This window comes from Oncorhynchus keta, chromosome 11 (genome assembly GCF_023373465.1).
Source record: "Oncorhynchus keta strain PuntledgeMale-10-30-2019 chromosome 11, Oket_V2, whole genome shotgun sequence".
Classification (NCBI taxonomy): domain Eukaryota; kingdom Metazoa; phylum Chordata; class Actinopteri; order Salmoniformes; family Salmonidae; genus Oncorhynchus; species Oncorhynchus keta.
The window spans coordinates 47,615,942-47,629,319 of record NC_068431.1 but is presented as its reverse complement, the minus strand read 5'-3'; the positions used below and the strand labels follow the sequence as shown (position 1 = coordinate 47,629,319).

The window sequence follows — 13,378 nt, the reverse complement described above, 5'->3', positions numbered from 1 at the left end:
ATCTGATCGCTGTGGCGTTCTAGCTAAATAAAATAATCATAATTTCTAGCACCGCCGAGGGCATAGCCAGTCTCCTCCGGTACAGCTGCTTACCTTGAGATCCGAGGCTGTCCCGACTGCGATCCTGCACAACACAGAGAAAACAGATGTTTAGAGAGAGAGAGAGAGAGAGAGAGAGAGAGAGAGAGAGAGAGAGAGAGAGAGAGAGAGAGAGAGAGAGAGACTTTTGGTCTTGCTTTATTGAAACATTCTTAGTTCATTTAAAACTCACCCCCCCACTCCTAAAATAAATAAATAAAAAATAAATAAAAATACACAAAAACCATCTCCTACAACCGTATATCCAAAACATCTTCCCCAGCAATACAGACAGCCCCCCCAACACACCATATCTCCTCAAACATCTCCACACATTTGATCATTTTATAGAACTCAAACTCAACCCTAAGGCGCGCAGAGACCATCCCATGAAACAGTAGTAAAGGGTCTGTTATCCCCCACCTTTGACCCTGTTCCTCCTTGTTAGCCAAATAGCTAACTTTGCCTGAGCAAACAGAAAATTCAACAAAACACATTTTTCTTTCTCCTTACTCGAATACCTGTATCCCATTATAAACATCCCAACAGCAAAACCACCCCCAACCTGTCACACAGACATTCCAACAGAGACATTAATGGCATTAACCTGGTGCACACAGAAAACACATGAATTACAGTTTCTTTCATTTGACAGAAAGGACACCCCTGCCCAATTCCCGGATCAACCCGTGCCAACCAGCTGTTAGTGGCCAGGGCTCCATGAAGAACCCTCCACTGGAGGTCCCCTGACCTCTTTGGTACTGGGGTTTGTAGAGCGCCCTCCATCTAAAACCCACCATACTCTCCGCCCCACATACCCCCTGCCACTGATGTGCCTTCACTCCTGTTAGGCTTCTAATGCTCCTCACCTTAACGCAGAGGTTGTAGAGGGCTTTACCTCCCACCCCTCAAACTCCCCAGGCTCGGAGTGTTAAAATCTAACAAGTCCTCCAGACCCCTTGCCAGTCTCCAGTCTCTGCCGTCACCTGCAGTGGCGGGAACATTGGTGGCCCCTCTCCCTTTGGCCTCTCAAACACCCCCCTTACCGGCTCAGACAGTGCCTCCTGAACCTCCTCCAGGAATCTCTCCAGCAGCCTAAGAGACGTTATTCCTGTTTGTTGCGCCAAGACCTCCGGGGTTTTCCACCCCTCCTCTCCCAGCAGTCTCAGGTCACCCAGCCTTTGTAAACCCCCTGCCATCAGTTGCCTCTGCAGGGTGGCCGACTGAACCGATCTCAAAGGGATGGCTGGGTTGTGGAAGATGGGCTCCTCCCACACCCACTGCCCAGGCTCCACACCCCCTTCTCGTGTGGGCCTTAGCAGCTGCCAGGCCCTCAGCACCGCAGAGTAAAACTCTGAGAGACCTGCTGTACTCAGCCTCTCCAGCTTCATGAGGAACAGCTGCCGGTCCAACCCTAATCCGCCAGCTCTCCTCAGCAGCGCGCATGCTGGTTCCCTCCAGCCAACATCAGTGTGGTACAGCAGTCTCTGCACCGCCTTTAGTCTGAAAGCAGCCATCCTGCTCTCCAGTTCCACCAGGCCCTGTCCTCCTTCGTGGACGGTCATGTACAAAACTGCTGCCTTCAGCCAGTGATGTCCCGACCAAAAAAATCCACCAGCTTGCGTTGCAGGTCTGCAAGCAGACCGGCGGGGGGTTGAGGACAGCCAGTTTATGCCACAAGGAAGATGCCACCAGGTTGTTGATTATCAGCACCCTCCCTCTATATGACACTTGGGACAGGAGCCACCTCCACCTGGCCAGTCTTGACACCACTGCCTGTGTCAGCCCCTCCCAGTTCTTGCTGACCCACCTCTCCGAGCCCAGGTACACCCCCAACACTTTAAGCCCTTCACAACCCCACTGCAAACCCCCTGGAAGCAGAGGAGGAGCCCTATCCCCCATGCCCCACATAACAGAGCTTTGCTCTTTCCCAGTTTACCTTAGCTGATGAAGCTCCCTCATACACCTTCAGACTGGTCTCTAGTTCCTGCATATCTTGCCCATCCCTGACCATCACAGAAACATCATCTGCATATGCTGAGACTGCAATTCCTGTCACCACATCCATGCCTGTCCAGCACACTCCCCGCAGTCTCCTGCGTAGCAGTCCTAAAAAGGCTCAATGGCTAGTGTGTACAGCTGCCCAGATAGAGGGCATCCTTGTCTAATGCCCCGTCTCACCCAGACTGGCCTACTGAGCCCCCTCCCACCTTAACCATACATGACGCCCCAGCATACAACAGCTTCACACAGGTCACAAAACTCTTCCCAAACCCAAACACAGACATCACATTAAACAGATACTCATGATCCACTCTATCAAAAGCCTTCTCTTGATCTAAAGAGACCAGTCCAAAGTTCACATTAGAACCTCTCGACAAGTCCAACATGTCCCTAATCAAGAACAAGTTGTCCGTGATTGAGCGTCCCGGTACACAATATGTCTGGTCCTTGTGTATTATAGAGTCCAGATGGGACTTCAGTCTGTTAGAGAGGACCTTGGCAAAAATCTTGTAGTCCGCACAGAGTAACGCCACAGGCCTCCAGTTCTTAAGTTCACACAAGTCCCCTTTTTTGGGCAGGAGAGTCAGAGCCGCCCGACGGCAGCTCATCGGCAACTCTCCTACCCCTAGGCATTCTCGCAACACGCAAAAGAAATCCTGTCCAATTGTTCCCCAGAATTTTTTGTAAAATTCCACTGGAAGTCCATCAACCCCGGGTGCACGACCGGGGGACATCTGGGTTACTGCCTCTGCCAGTTCATGTGACAACAGAGGAATGTCCATTTCATCCCTCTGTGCCCGAGAGAGCTTAGGAGTCCTGCGAACAAGACCTGAGCACACATAGGATCACACATTTCTGCCCTATACAATTCAGTATAAAACTCCACAGTCCGCTCCCGCATCTCCCCCACCACAGAGGTCACCCGCCCATCAGACAGCCGTAGACAATGCATACCCTTGGCTTCACTGCTCTGTCTTTCCAAACCAAAGAAGAAGGAGCTGGGAGCATCCATCTCCTTGAGCATGGAGAACCTAGCTCTTACAAGTGCTCCCTTTGCTTTAACCTGGAAAAAACTGCCCAGGTCCCTACGTAATCGGCTAAGTTAGCCTGGAGGCCTACATTGCCTTGCCCCACCATCTCTACCTCCATCTCACTAATACACCGCTCTAGTTCCCCCAACACTCTCCTTGCCTCTGAGGATGAGAGAGCTGTGTACTGTTGACAGAAAAGCCGAATTTGCACTTTCCCCACATCCCACCACTGACTCAGAGACTCATACTCCTCTCTTCGCTGCCCCCATCTTTCCCAAAAAGTCTGGAAACCTGAGCAAAAAGTGGCATCTTGTAAGAGCTTTACATTGAACTTCCAATAAGATGCCTGCCGGGCCCTGGTGAAATAGACAGCCGAGCCATGGTTATGTGGTGATCCGAAAACCCCACTGGGAGAATGGTAGCACTCAGAAGCCTATTGCTCTGATTCCTGGACATGTAAAAACGATCAAGTCGAGCTGCACTCACCCTAGCCCCAAAAACCTTCACCCACGTATACTGTCTTGTGTTTGGATGTTTAGTTCTCCAAACATCCACTAGGTCAAACTGATTAAAGATGTCCCTTAACACTCCCACTGACACTGAATGAGGCTCTTCCCCATTTCTGTCTTTTGTAAAATCCATTGTACAGTTCCAGTCACCTCCGATCACCAGCGTCTCCTCAGGCGCTACTTGTGAGAGTTCCTGTCTAAGACTCCCAAATAGAACCCCTCTTTCTCTCCCTGTGTTAGGCGCATACACATTTATAAAGACAAAACACATGTTGTTAATTTCTGCTTTAACAACAAGCAACCTACCCCTACACACCTCCTTTGAGGAGCAAATTTTACAGCCAGACCCGGTGCAAAAAGGACTGCCACCCCTGCACTAAGATTTGTCCCATGGCTCAACACACTTGCCCCTTTCCACCAGAGCCCCCAATCAACTTCATTCACCACATCACTATGCGTCTCCTGCAGAAACAACACCTGTACTTGTTTATGTTTTACATATTCACTCAACACACTCCTCTTTCCCGCATCTCTGGCGCCATTTATATTGAGCGAGCCTACCCGAAGAGTCTCCATAAGAAGTGGGAGAAAAGCCAGCAGAGAAATAGACCAATAGCAAAGCTCAAAAAGCCCCAGTGTCAGTAAGAAATTAAACATTTAAACAGTGTCTGAAGGTAAACCTTTACGCACTGTTGTGACCCACTTCCTCAACCTAAACCGTTTCTTGGGTGAGAGGACACCATGCCCCTCATTTCTCATAGCATGTTGTACTGATCTTACAAACTTTCTAGGATCAGGAAAAAAGCCTCAAGATTAACTTTTTCCCCTTAGTCTCATTCAGGAACCTTGTCAGTTCTCTCAACGTGTACTTAGACCCCTCTGGTTGACTGGCTGTCAGCTCCGGGCCAATTGAAGAGGAGTCTGAAAAAATACCTCCTCATCCTCTTCCTCAGACTCACTTTCCTCCTCTTCTCTATCTCCCACCCTGACCACCTGCCCTTTCTCTCTGGTTAGGGCCTCACCCACAGCAACAGGCAACATTTCCATGGTGCCTTTGTCCACACCCTTTTTCTTTTTCCTCTTGACACCCTCCTCCTCCTCCCCTAATCTCTTACACTTCCCCACTATACTCTCCTCATCCACTAGAATAACCTGACTAGACGCAGTATCATCTGCACCACCCTCCATAGCATGACTAGGGCCAGCCTCAGCTACAACACCCTCCATAGCATGACTAGGGCCAGCCTCAGCTACAACACCCTCCATAGCATGACTAGGGCCAGCCTCAGCTATACCACCCTCCATAGCATGACTAGGGCCAGCCTCAGCTACAACACCCTCCATAGCATGACTAGGGCCAGCCTCAGCTATACCACCCTCCATAGCATGTCTAGGCCCAGCCTCAGCTACCCCACCATCTCTAGCCTGACTAGACCCAGCCTCAGCTACCCCACCATCTCTAGCCTGACTAGACCCAGCCTCATCTACACCACCATCTCTAGACTGACTAGGCCCAGCCTCTGCTGTCTGCATCTCCTTACCCCCTGCATTTTCACCTCGATTTCCCCCTTGCGCTCGTACCCTCCCCTTGTCTATGGCCTTTATGTGGGCACGCAAAGCTCTTGTGCCCCAAATCCCCACATTCAAAACACCGTAGACTATCTGTGCTGGCAAAACCTGCATAGAGCCCTTCCCCATGCCTCACTTTAAAATGCACATTTAGCTGTTGCTCATTATTGTTCAGAAACATAAACACTTGCCTCCTGAATGAAACAACGTGCTTAACGGCATCTGCCTGAAAACCTGCTGACAGTACACGAAACCGCTAGCAAACTTACCAAAACGACTCAGCTCTTTCCTAATTTGATCATCCGTAATAAACGGAGGCAAATTTGCCACTACAACTCTTGTTGAAGGGGTAGAGAGAGGTGAAATTGACACCAACACATCCCTTACAAATATTCCGCTAGCAATTAGCCTACCGACCAAATTAGCTCTTTTCATGAACACAACCACCGCCTTGTTCATTCTAGAAGCAGAATGTATAAACTCAGCTCCTACCTGTTCACCGACCGCGAGCAGAACCTCCTCCACCTTAACTCCGTTCTCAGGAACACACCTGAAACCATGCTGAATCGACAGCGTCTCTTGCGCACTAGGCTGAGAAGCCATTGCGCACACTATACCTTGCAACCCCGGAATGTTACTCTGTCCTCTTCCACCCTAACTTTGAAAAAGAAACTTTGGATACCGCTAAAAACAAATATTGCATTAACCCTCCACCATAGAAAATAACATGTAAAGAAAAGAATAGAATCAAGAAAGTTAGTTAGGATAGAGCTTTCCACACCAAACACTCAAACTCCAAAAACACCCAGCATGCACCGAGAGAGAGAGAGAGAGAGAGAGAGAGAGAGAGAGAGAGAGAGAGAGAGAGAGAGAGAGAGAGAGAGAGAGAGAGAGAGAGAGAGAGAGAGAGAGAGAGAGAGAGAGAGAGAGAGAGAGAGAGAGAGAGAGAGAGACGAAGACATTGGTGTAAGATCTTTCATAAGACCCTCACTAACTTATGTGCTTACCCTCTCTTTGGTGCCCATGCGAGACCACTCTTTCCTTTCTACCCTGAAGGGGTTAGGAACGAAATGAGGCAGTAAAGGGCAGAGGGAGAGAAAGAGAGTGCGATAAAGAGAGCGGGAGAGGGGAAGAAAGGAGCGTGAGAGGCTGAAAGTGAAAGATCCGCTACATAACCATAGAATTCCACATGCAAACGGAGAAAACAAATAGCATATAGTACACACACACACACACACACACACACACACACACACACACACACACACACACACACACACACACACACACACACACACACACACACACACACACACACACACACACACACGGTGCTATGAGGTGTCTGACCTGCGTTTGCTGGGAATAAAGCCGACCTCCTCAACGTCTGTCTGAGGACTGACCCGTCTGGCCTGCCACCACTCCTCATCACCACAGTCCAGGACATGGAGCACGTCACCAAACCTGAAGCCCACCGCCTGGCTCAGGAAACCACAGTCTGCTGTCTTATCATAGTCAAACAAGGCCCTGGGACAGACGGAGGAGAGGAGACCATGGGAGAGGAAAGGAAGAAGACACAGTTACAAAAGTAGATACAGACATTCTTTGAAGTCTAAGTGGGTTCTTGTGCTCTGAGGTGTTCACATTGCTGTACTAGCCTGGTAGTATCTGTGTTGTGTCGTTGTGGGGTTGTATATAGTATATAGTGCAATATTAACAAATACCTGATGTTGAAGCCTCTCTTGGGGTTGTATATAGTGCAGTATTAATGAGTACCTGATGTAGAAGCCTCTCTTGGGGTTGTATATAGTATATAGTGCAGTATTAATGAGAACCTGATGTTGAAGCCTCTTTTGGGGTAGTATATAGTATATAGTGCCGTATTAATGAGTACCGGATGTTGAATCCTCTCTTGGGGTTGTATATAGTATATAGTGCAGTATTAATGAGTACCTGATGTTGAAGCCTCTCTTGGGGTTGTATATAGTATATAGTGCAGTATTAAATGAGGACCTGATGTAGAAGCCTCTTTTGGGGTAGTATAAAGTGCAGTATTAATAAATACCTGATGTTGAAGCCTCTCTTGGGGTTGTATATAGTATATAGTGCAGTATTAAATGAGGACCTGATGTAGAAGCCTCTTTTGGGGTAGTATAAAGTGCAGTATTAATAAATACCTGATGTTGAAGCCTCTCTTGGGGTTGTATATAGTATATAGTGCAGTATTAAATGAGGACCTGATGTAGAAGCCTCTTTTGGGGTAGTATAAAGTGCAGCATTAATAAATACCTGATGTTGAATCCTCTCTTGGGGTTGTATATAGTATATAGTGCAGTATTAATGAGTACCTGATGTTGAAGCCTCTTTTAGGGTTGTATATAGTATATAGTGCCGTATTAATGAGTACCGGATGTTGAATCCTCTCTTGGGGTTGTATATAGTATATAGTGCAGTATTAATGAGTACCTGATGTTGAAGCCTCTTTTGGGGTAGTATAAAGTGCAGCATTAATAAATACCTGATGTTGAAGCCTCTCTTGGGGTTGTATATAGTATATAGTGCAGTATTAATGAGTACCTGATGTTGAAGCCTCTTTTGGGGTAGTATAAAGTGCAGCATTAATAAATACCTGATGTTGAAGCCTCTCTTGGGGTTGTATATAGTATATAGTGCAGTATTAATGAGTACCTGATGTTGAAGCCTCTTTTGGGGTTGTATATAGTATATAGTGCAGTATTAATGAGTACCTGATGTTGAAGCCTCTTTTGGGGTAGTATAAAGTGCAGCATTAATAAATACCTGATGTTGAAGCCTCTCTTGGGGTTGTATATAGTATATAGTGCAGTATTAATGAGTACCTGATGTTGAAGCCTCTTTTGGGGTTGTATATAGTATATAGTGCAGTATTAATGAGTACCTGATGTTGAAGCCTCTCTTGGGGTTGTATATAGTATATAGTGCACTATTAATAAGTACCTGATATAGAAGCCTCTCTTGGGGTTGTATATAGTGCAGTATTAATGAGTACCTGATGTAGAAGCCTCTTTTAGGGTTGTATATAGTGCTGTATTAATAAGTACCGGATGTTGAAGCCTCTCTTGGGGTTGTATATAGTATATAGTGCCGTATTAAATGAGGACCTGATGTAGAAGCCTCTTTTAGGGTTGTATATAGTATATAGTGCCGTATTAATGAGTACCGGATGTAGAAGCCTCTCTTGGGGTTGTATATAGTATATAGTGCAGTATTAATGAGAACCTGATGTTGAAGCCTCTTTTGGGGTAGTATATAGTATATAGTGCAGTATTAATGAGAACCTGATGTTGAAGCCTCTCTTGGGGTTGTATATAGTATATAGTGCCGTATTAAATGAGGACCTGATGTAGAAGCCTCTTTTAGGGTTGTATATAGTATATAGTGCCGTATTAATGAGTACCGGATGTTGAAGCCTCTCTTGGGGTTGTATATAGTATATAGTGCAGTATTAAATGAGGACCTGATGTAGAAGCCTCTTTTAGGGTTGTATATAGTATATAGTGCCGTATTAATGAGTACCGGATGTTGAAGCCTCTCTTGGGGTTGTATATAGTATATAGTGCAGTATTAATGAGAACCTGATGTTGAAGCCTCTTTTGGGGTAGTATAAAGTGCAGTATTAATAAGTACCTGATATAGAAGCCTCTCTTGGGGTTGTATATAGTATATAGTGCAGTATTAATGAGAACTTGATGTTGAAGCCTCTTTTGGGGTAGTATAAAGTGCAGTATTAATAAGTACCTGATATAGAAGCCTCTCTTGGGGTTGCTCCTCAGTGTCGTCTGACCAGAACCCATGCTGCTGTTCATCAGCTGTTCCCTCAGGTCGTGGATCTTCGCTTCGAAACGGCTGTACTCTGAACACACACACACACACACATACATTAGCACATGTATGGTCCCTTGGCGTATGGTGACGCAGTGTTGTATGCAATGGTAGGTTACTGTAGTGCTGGCCTCACCCTCTGGTCTGTACTGGGCGATGATGGTGACAGTCTGGCCAGCGTTCTTCAGGGCTGCCGCAGCCTGCTCATGGGTGGCGATACGCAGGTCCACTCCATTCACCTGACACACACACATGCGCGCACACACACACACACACACACACACACACACACACACACACACACACACACACACACACACACACACACACACACACACACACACACACACACACACACACACACACACACACACACCCTAAACTCTCAGAGAAGTGTGTGCATGTGAAGCTGTGTGTGTGTGTGTGCCTAAGAAAGAGAGCGATCAAGAGTTTGTGTATATATACGTAAGTGTGTCCCTGTGTGGTTGCGTGACTATACACATGTGAGTATGTGTGTGAGTACAGAATATGAATCCACTCGTGTGTGTGAGCATGTGTGTCCTTACGCTGAGGATCTGGTCGCCCTTGCGCAGCTCACCGCTGAGGTCGGCAGGCCCCCCCGCCAGGATGAAGGAGATAAAGATCCCCTCTCCATCCTCTCCTCCCACGATGTTAAAACCCAGGCCTGTAGAACCCCGGTGGATCAGCACTCTCCTAGGCTCCCTGACAGAGAGAGCAGGGGAGAAGGGGAGGGAGAGGGAGAGGGACGGGGGGTCAGGGAGAGACGAGGAGAAATGGAGGGGAAGAAGGAGACTAACAAGAGGGAGAGGTAACATGGGGAGGGAGAGATGTAAATGAGTAGTGAAATGGGGACACCACATTTTGGGGCACAAGGAGGAGGGAGGCAGAGAGAAAAATAAAATAATCGTTGGTTAGCTCTGGGTCAGGCCTGTGCTAACCAAATCCTACCTCCATCTGCCCATTATTTTACGTTCCATATATGGGAGGCCTTTGTGAAAAGCCATAGGTGGATTTGGAATATGAGTCAGCGCAGAAAGCTTTGCTCACCTGGGAAGGTCTTCATCCCCCATCATGCTGTGCAACACTGGAGAGAAGCGACTGGGTGAGGTGGGAGTGAGGGCTTGTGGGTAATCTGATCCAAGGTAGGTGGGGTGGCCAAGATCTGTGTCCATGTGAGCGGAGTAAGCTGAAGAAAGAAGACATGGACCATTAGAGGACCACACACACACACACACACACACACACACACACACACACACACACACACACACACACACACACACACACACACACACACACACACACACACACACACACACACACACACACACACACACACACACACACACACACACTTACTGCTGGTAAGGTCTGGCGGGTTGTAGGAGTTCAGGTAGAGGTTGTTAGGCTTGGCCACCCGGAGGTAAACCACCTCGGCTGTGTTCTTCAGGGCTCCCACTGCATCCTCATGCATCACGTCCTCCAGACACACACTGTTCACCTGAACCCACAGACAGCATGGGATCAGACCTACTGCTACACATGCTGCTGACCTGTACATCATGGCCGTAGTAAAATAGCCCCTGCAGTGCTGACAGGCATATTACACAGCTTCTCAGTCAATGGAATGTCAACGTGATCCTTCTCTCTGAGGACGTTCTGAAGCTATTCTGAAGCTAAATCACAGGGCATGGTATCATAGCTCATTGGGAAATAAAGCAGTGGATCAGGCACCATTTTGTAGTTCCTGCATGGAGCCCATATTGAGTCAAATCCACCACTCATCTGCAATGTCTCTATGGCCCAGGAGATGGCAGTAGAGCTACACAGTGCAGGCAGCAGCAGAAGCAGTGCTGGTGATGTTAAAGAACTCTCCTATCCCACACATCTATTACCATATTAATGAAAGTCATCTCAGGCTGTGAAAATTACAACTGTTATTTATTGAGATTCTTAAAGCCCCTACGCTGCTGAAGTGGACAAGATATGCTGGCTTGTCTAAGTGGGCCTCAACTAGCCAGTGTGTGTGTGACGACTGACCGCCAGTATCTTATCCCCTATCTGCAGCCGCTGGTCCTTGTGAGCAGCCCCACCCTCGATGATCTTAGTGACATAGATGCTGTTGTCTCCTGGTATGTGCTGGTTCCCCACCCCTCCAGCGATGCTGAAACCTAGACCTATGGGAGGGACAGGATGGAGCAGAGAGAGAAAGAGAGAGAATATGAGAGAGAAAGAGAGAGAGACAGTGAGAGAGACAGAGAGAGCAATGGAGAGAAACAGAGAGAGTGAGATGGAGAGAGAGATGGAAGAGGTGGAAAGAAAGATGTAAATAATAACTGACAGGTACATAAATATGGAAGCATTAACCACACAAACAGACACAAATAGAGCTGTACCTTTCGGCCCTTTGATGAGTTTGATCTCGGTGACTTTCTCTGCGGCTGGTTTCCTGCGGAGCACGTAGAGGCGGACGATGGCCCCCGCCTCCTTCAGAGCCTCCACTGCCAGACTGTGGGTCACCTCCCTCACATCCACATCATTCACAAACAGGATACTGTCATTCACACTGAGAGAGGGAGAGAGAGAGAGAGAGAGAGAGAGAGAGAGAGATGTAGAAATAGAGAGAGAAGAGAGAGGTTTATTGTTAGTGACGAGTCTGCCACCCAGAAGGTGAGGTGTCGAGGTGAGGAAAATGATTATTTAAGAGTGTTGGAAGAGGTAGTGTTTCAGATGTTTTTGGAAGATGGGCAGGGACTCTGCTGTCCTCGCTTCAGGGGGAAGCTGGTTCCACCATTGGGGTACCAGGACAGAGATGAGTTTTGCCTGGGCTGAGCGGGAGCCACCATCCCGTAGGGGTGGAAGGGTCAAGAGACCCGAGGTGGCAGAACGGAGTACTCAGGTCAGGTTGTAGGGTTTGAGCATAGCCTGAATGTAGGGAAGGGCAGTTTCTCTTGCTGCTCCATGGGCAAGTACTAAGGTATTGTAGTGGATGTGAGCTTCGACTGGAAGCTAGTAGAGTGTGCGGAGGAGTGGGGTGACATGGGAGAACTTCGGAAGGTTGACAACCAGAGGGGCTGCAGCGTTCTGGATAAGTTGCAGGAGTTTGATGGCACAAGCGGGGAGCCCAGTCAACAGCGAGTTGCAGTAGTCCAGACGAGAGAGCACTAGTGGCTGGATTAGGACCTGTGCCGCTTCCTGTGTGAGGTAGGGTCATACTCTATGTATGCTGTAGAGCATGAACATGCAGGAGCGAGCCACTGCTTTGATGTTTGCAGAGAACGACAGGGTGTTGTCCAGGGTCAGGCCAAGGTTCTTCACACTCTGGGAGGGGGACACTGTGGAGTTGTCAACCGTGATGGAGAGGTTTATGAGTGGGCAGACCTTCCCCGGGAGGCAGAGCAGCTCCGCCTTGTCAAGGTTGAGCTTGAGGAGGTGGGCCAACATCCAAGTTGAGATATCTGCCAGGCATGCAGAGATACTTGCCGCCATCTTGGTGTCAGAAGCGGGGGAAGGAGAAAAGTAGTTGAGTGTCATCCACATAGCAATGATAGGAGAGACCATGGGAGGACATGACGGAGTCGAGTGGCTTGGTGTATAGAGAGAACTGAGCCCTGGTGCAGACCTCTCCACGTCACCTGGTAGGAGCGGCCTACCAAGAAGGATGCAATCCAAGAGTGTGCAGAGCCTGAGACGCCCAGTCCTGAGAGGTTGGAGAGGAGGATCTGATTGTTCACGGTGTCGAAGGATGTGGATAGATCTAAGAGGATGAGAACAGAGGAGAGAGAGTCAGCTTTGGCAGAGCGGAGAGCCTCTGTGACACAGAGAAGAGCAGTCTCGGGTTGAGTGACCCGTCTTTAAGCCTGAATGGTCAGGGTCAAGAAGATCGTTCTGAGTGAGATAACGAGGAAGTTGATCAGAGACAGCACACTCAAGTGTTCTCAAGTGTTCAGCACACTCGAGAAATGGACGAAGGGATACAGGTCTATAGTTTTTGACGTCAGATGAGTCGAGTGTTGGAGCGACTCGGTGGCCATTTTGATGCCGGAGGGGACGCAACCAGTGGTCAGGGATGACTTGATGAGGGGCGTGAAGAACGGGAGAAGGTCTCCAGAGATGGTCTGGAGAAGGGAGGAGGGGATGGGGTCGGGCAGGCCTATTCTCTCACCCCTTTGAGACAGCCCTGCACACCATCCTCTCTACAGCGTACTCTCTTGGCCCCATCCTCCTGTCCTGTGTCACGTGACCAGCTGGCCTGGCCTTCACTCTGTCACTCTAACTACGCAGAGAGAAGAGCAGTCAGCCCAT

At 48.4% G+C, this 13,378-nt stretch overlaps 1 protein-coding gene across 9 annotated transcripts in view; it reads right to left on the bottom strand.

Annotated features, from left to right (window-relative positions):
- The window catches only part of LOC118389715 (disks large homolog 4-like), a 105,374-nt gene that overhangs the window by 9,606 nt on the left and 82,390 nt on the right, over positions 1-13,378 (bottom strand). For 7 of the 9 annotated variants that reach the window (XM_052457347.1, XM_052457345.1, XM_052457344.1 and 4 more), the window contains 10 exons: positions 11,470-11,639; positions 11,114-11,250; positions 10,433-10,574; positions 10,121-10,259; positions 9,619-9,865; positions 9,189-9,291; positions 8,969-9,083; positions 6,542-6,718; positions 6,199-6,241; positions 94-124 (listed from right to left, as the gene is read on the bottom strand). In XM_052457347.1, the coding sequence (XP_052313307.1) occupies positions 94-124; positions 6,199-6,241; positions 6,542-6,718; positions 8,969-9,083; positions 9,189-9,291; positions 9,619-9,865; positions 10,121-10,259; positions 10,433-10,574; positions 11,114-11,250; positions 11,470-11,639 (1,304 nt within the window). The remainder of the gene's footprint in view (positions 1-93; positions 125-6,198; positions 6,242-6,541; positions 6,719-8,968; positions 9,084-9,188; positions 9,292-9,618; positions 9,866-10,120; positions 10,260-10,432; positions 10,575-11,113; positions 11,251-11,469; positions 11,640-13,378) is intronic. The other 2 variants (XM_052457346.1, XM_052457348.1) reach the window with 1 other exon arrangement.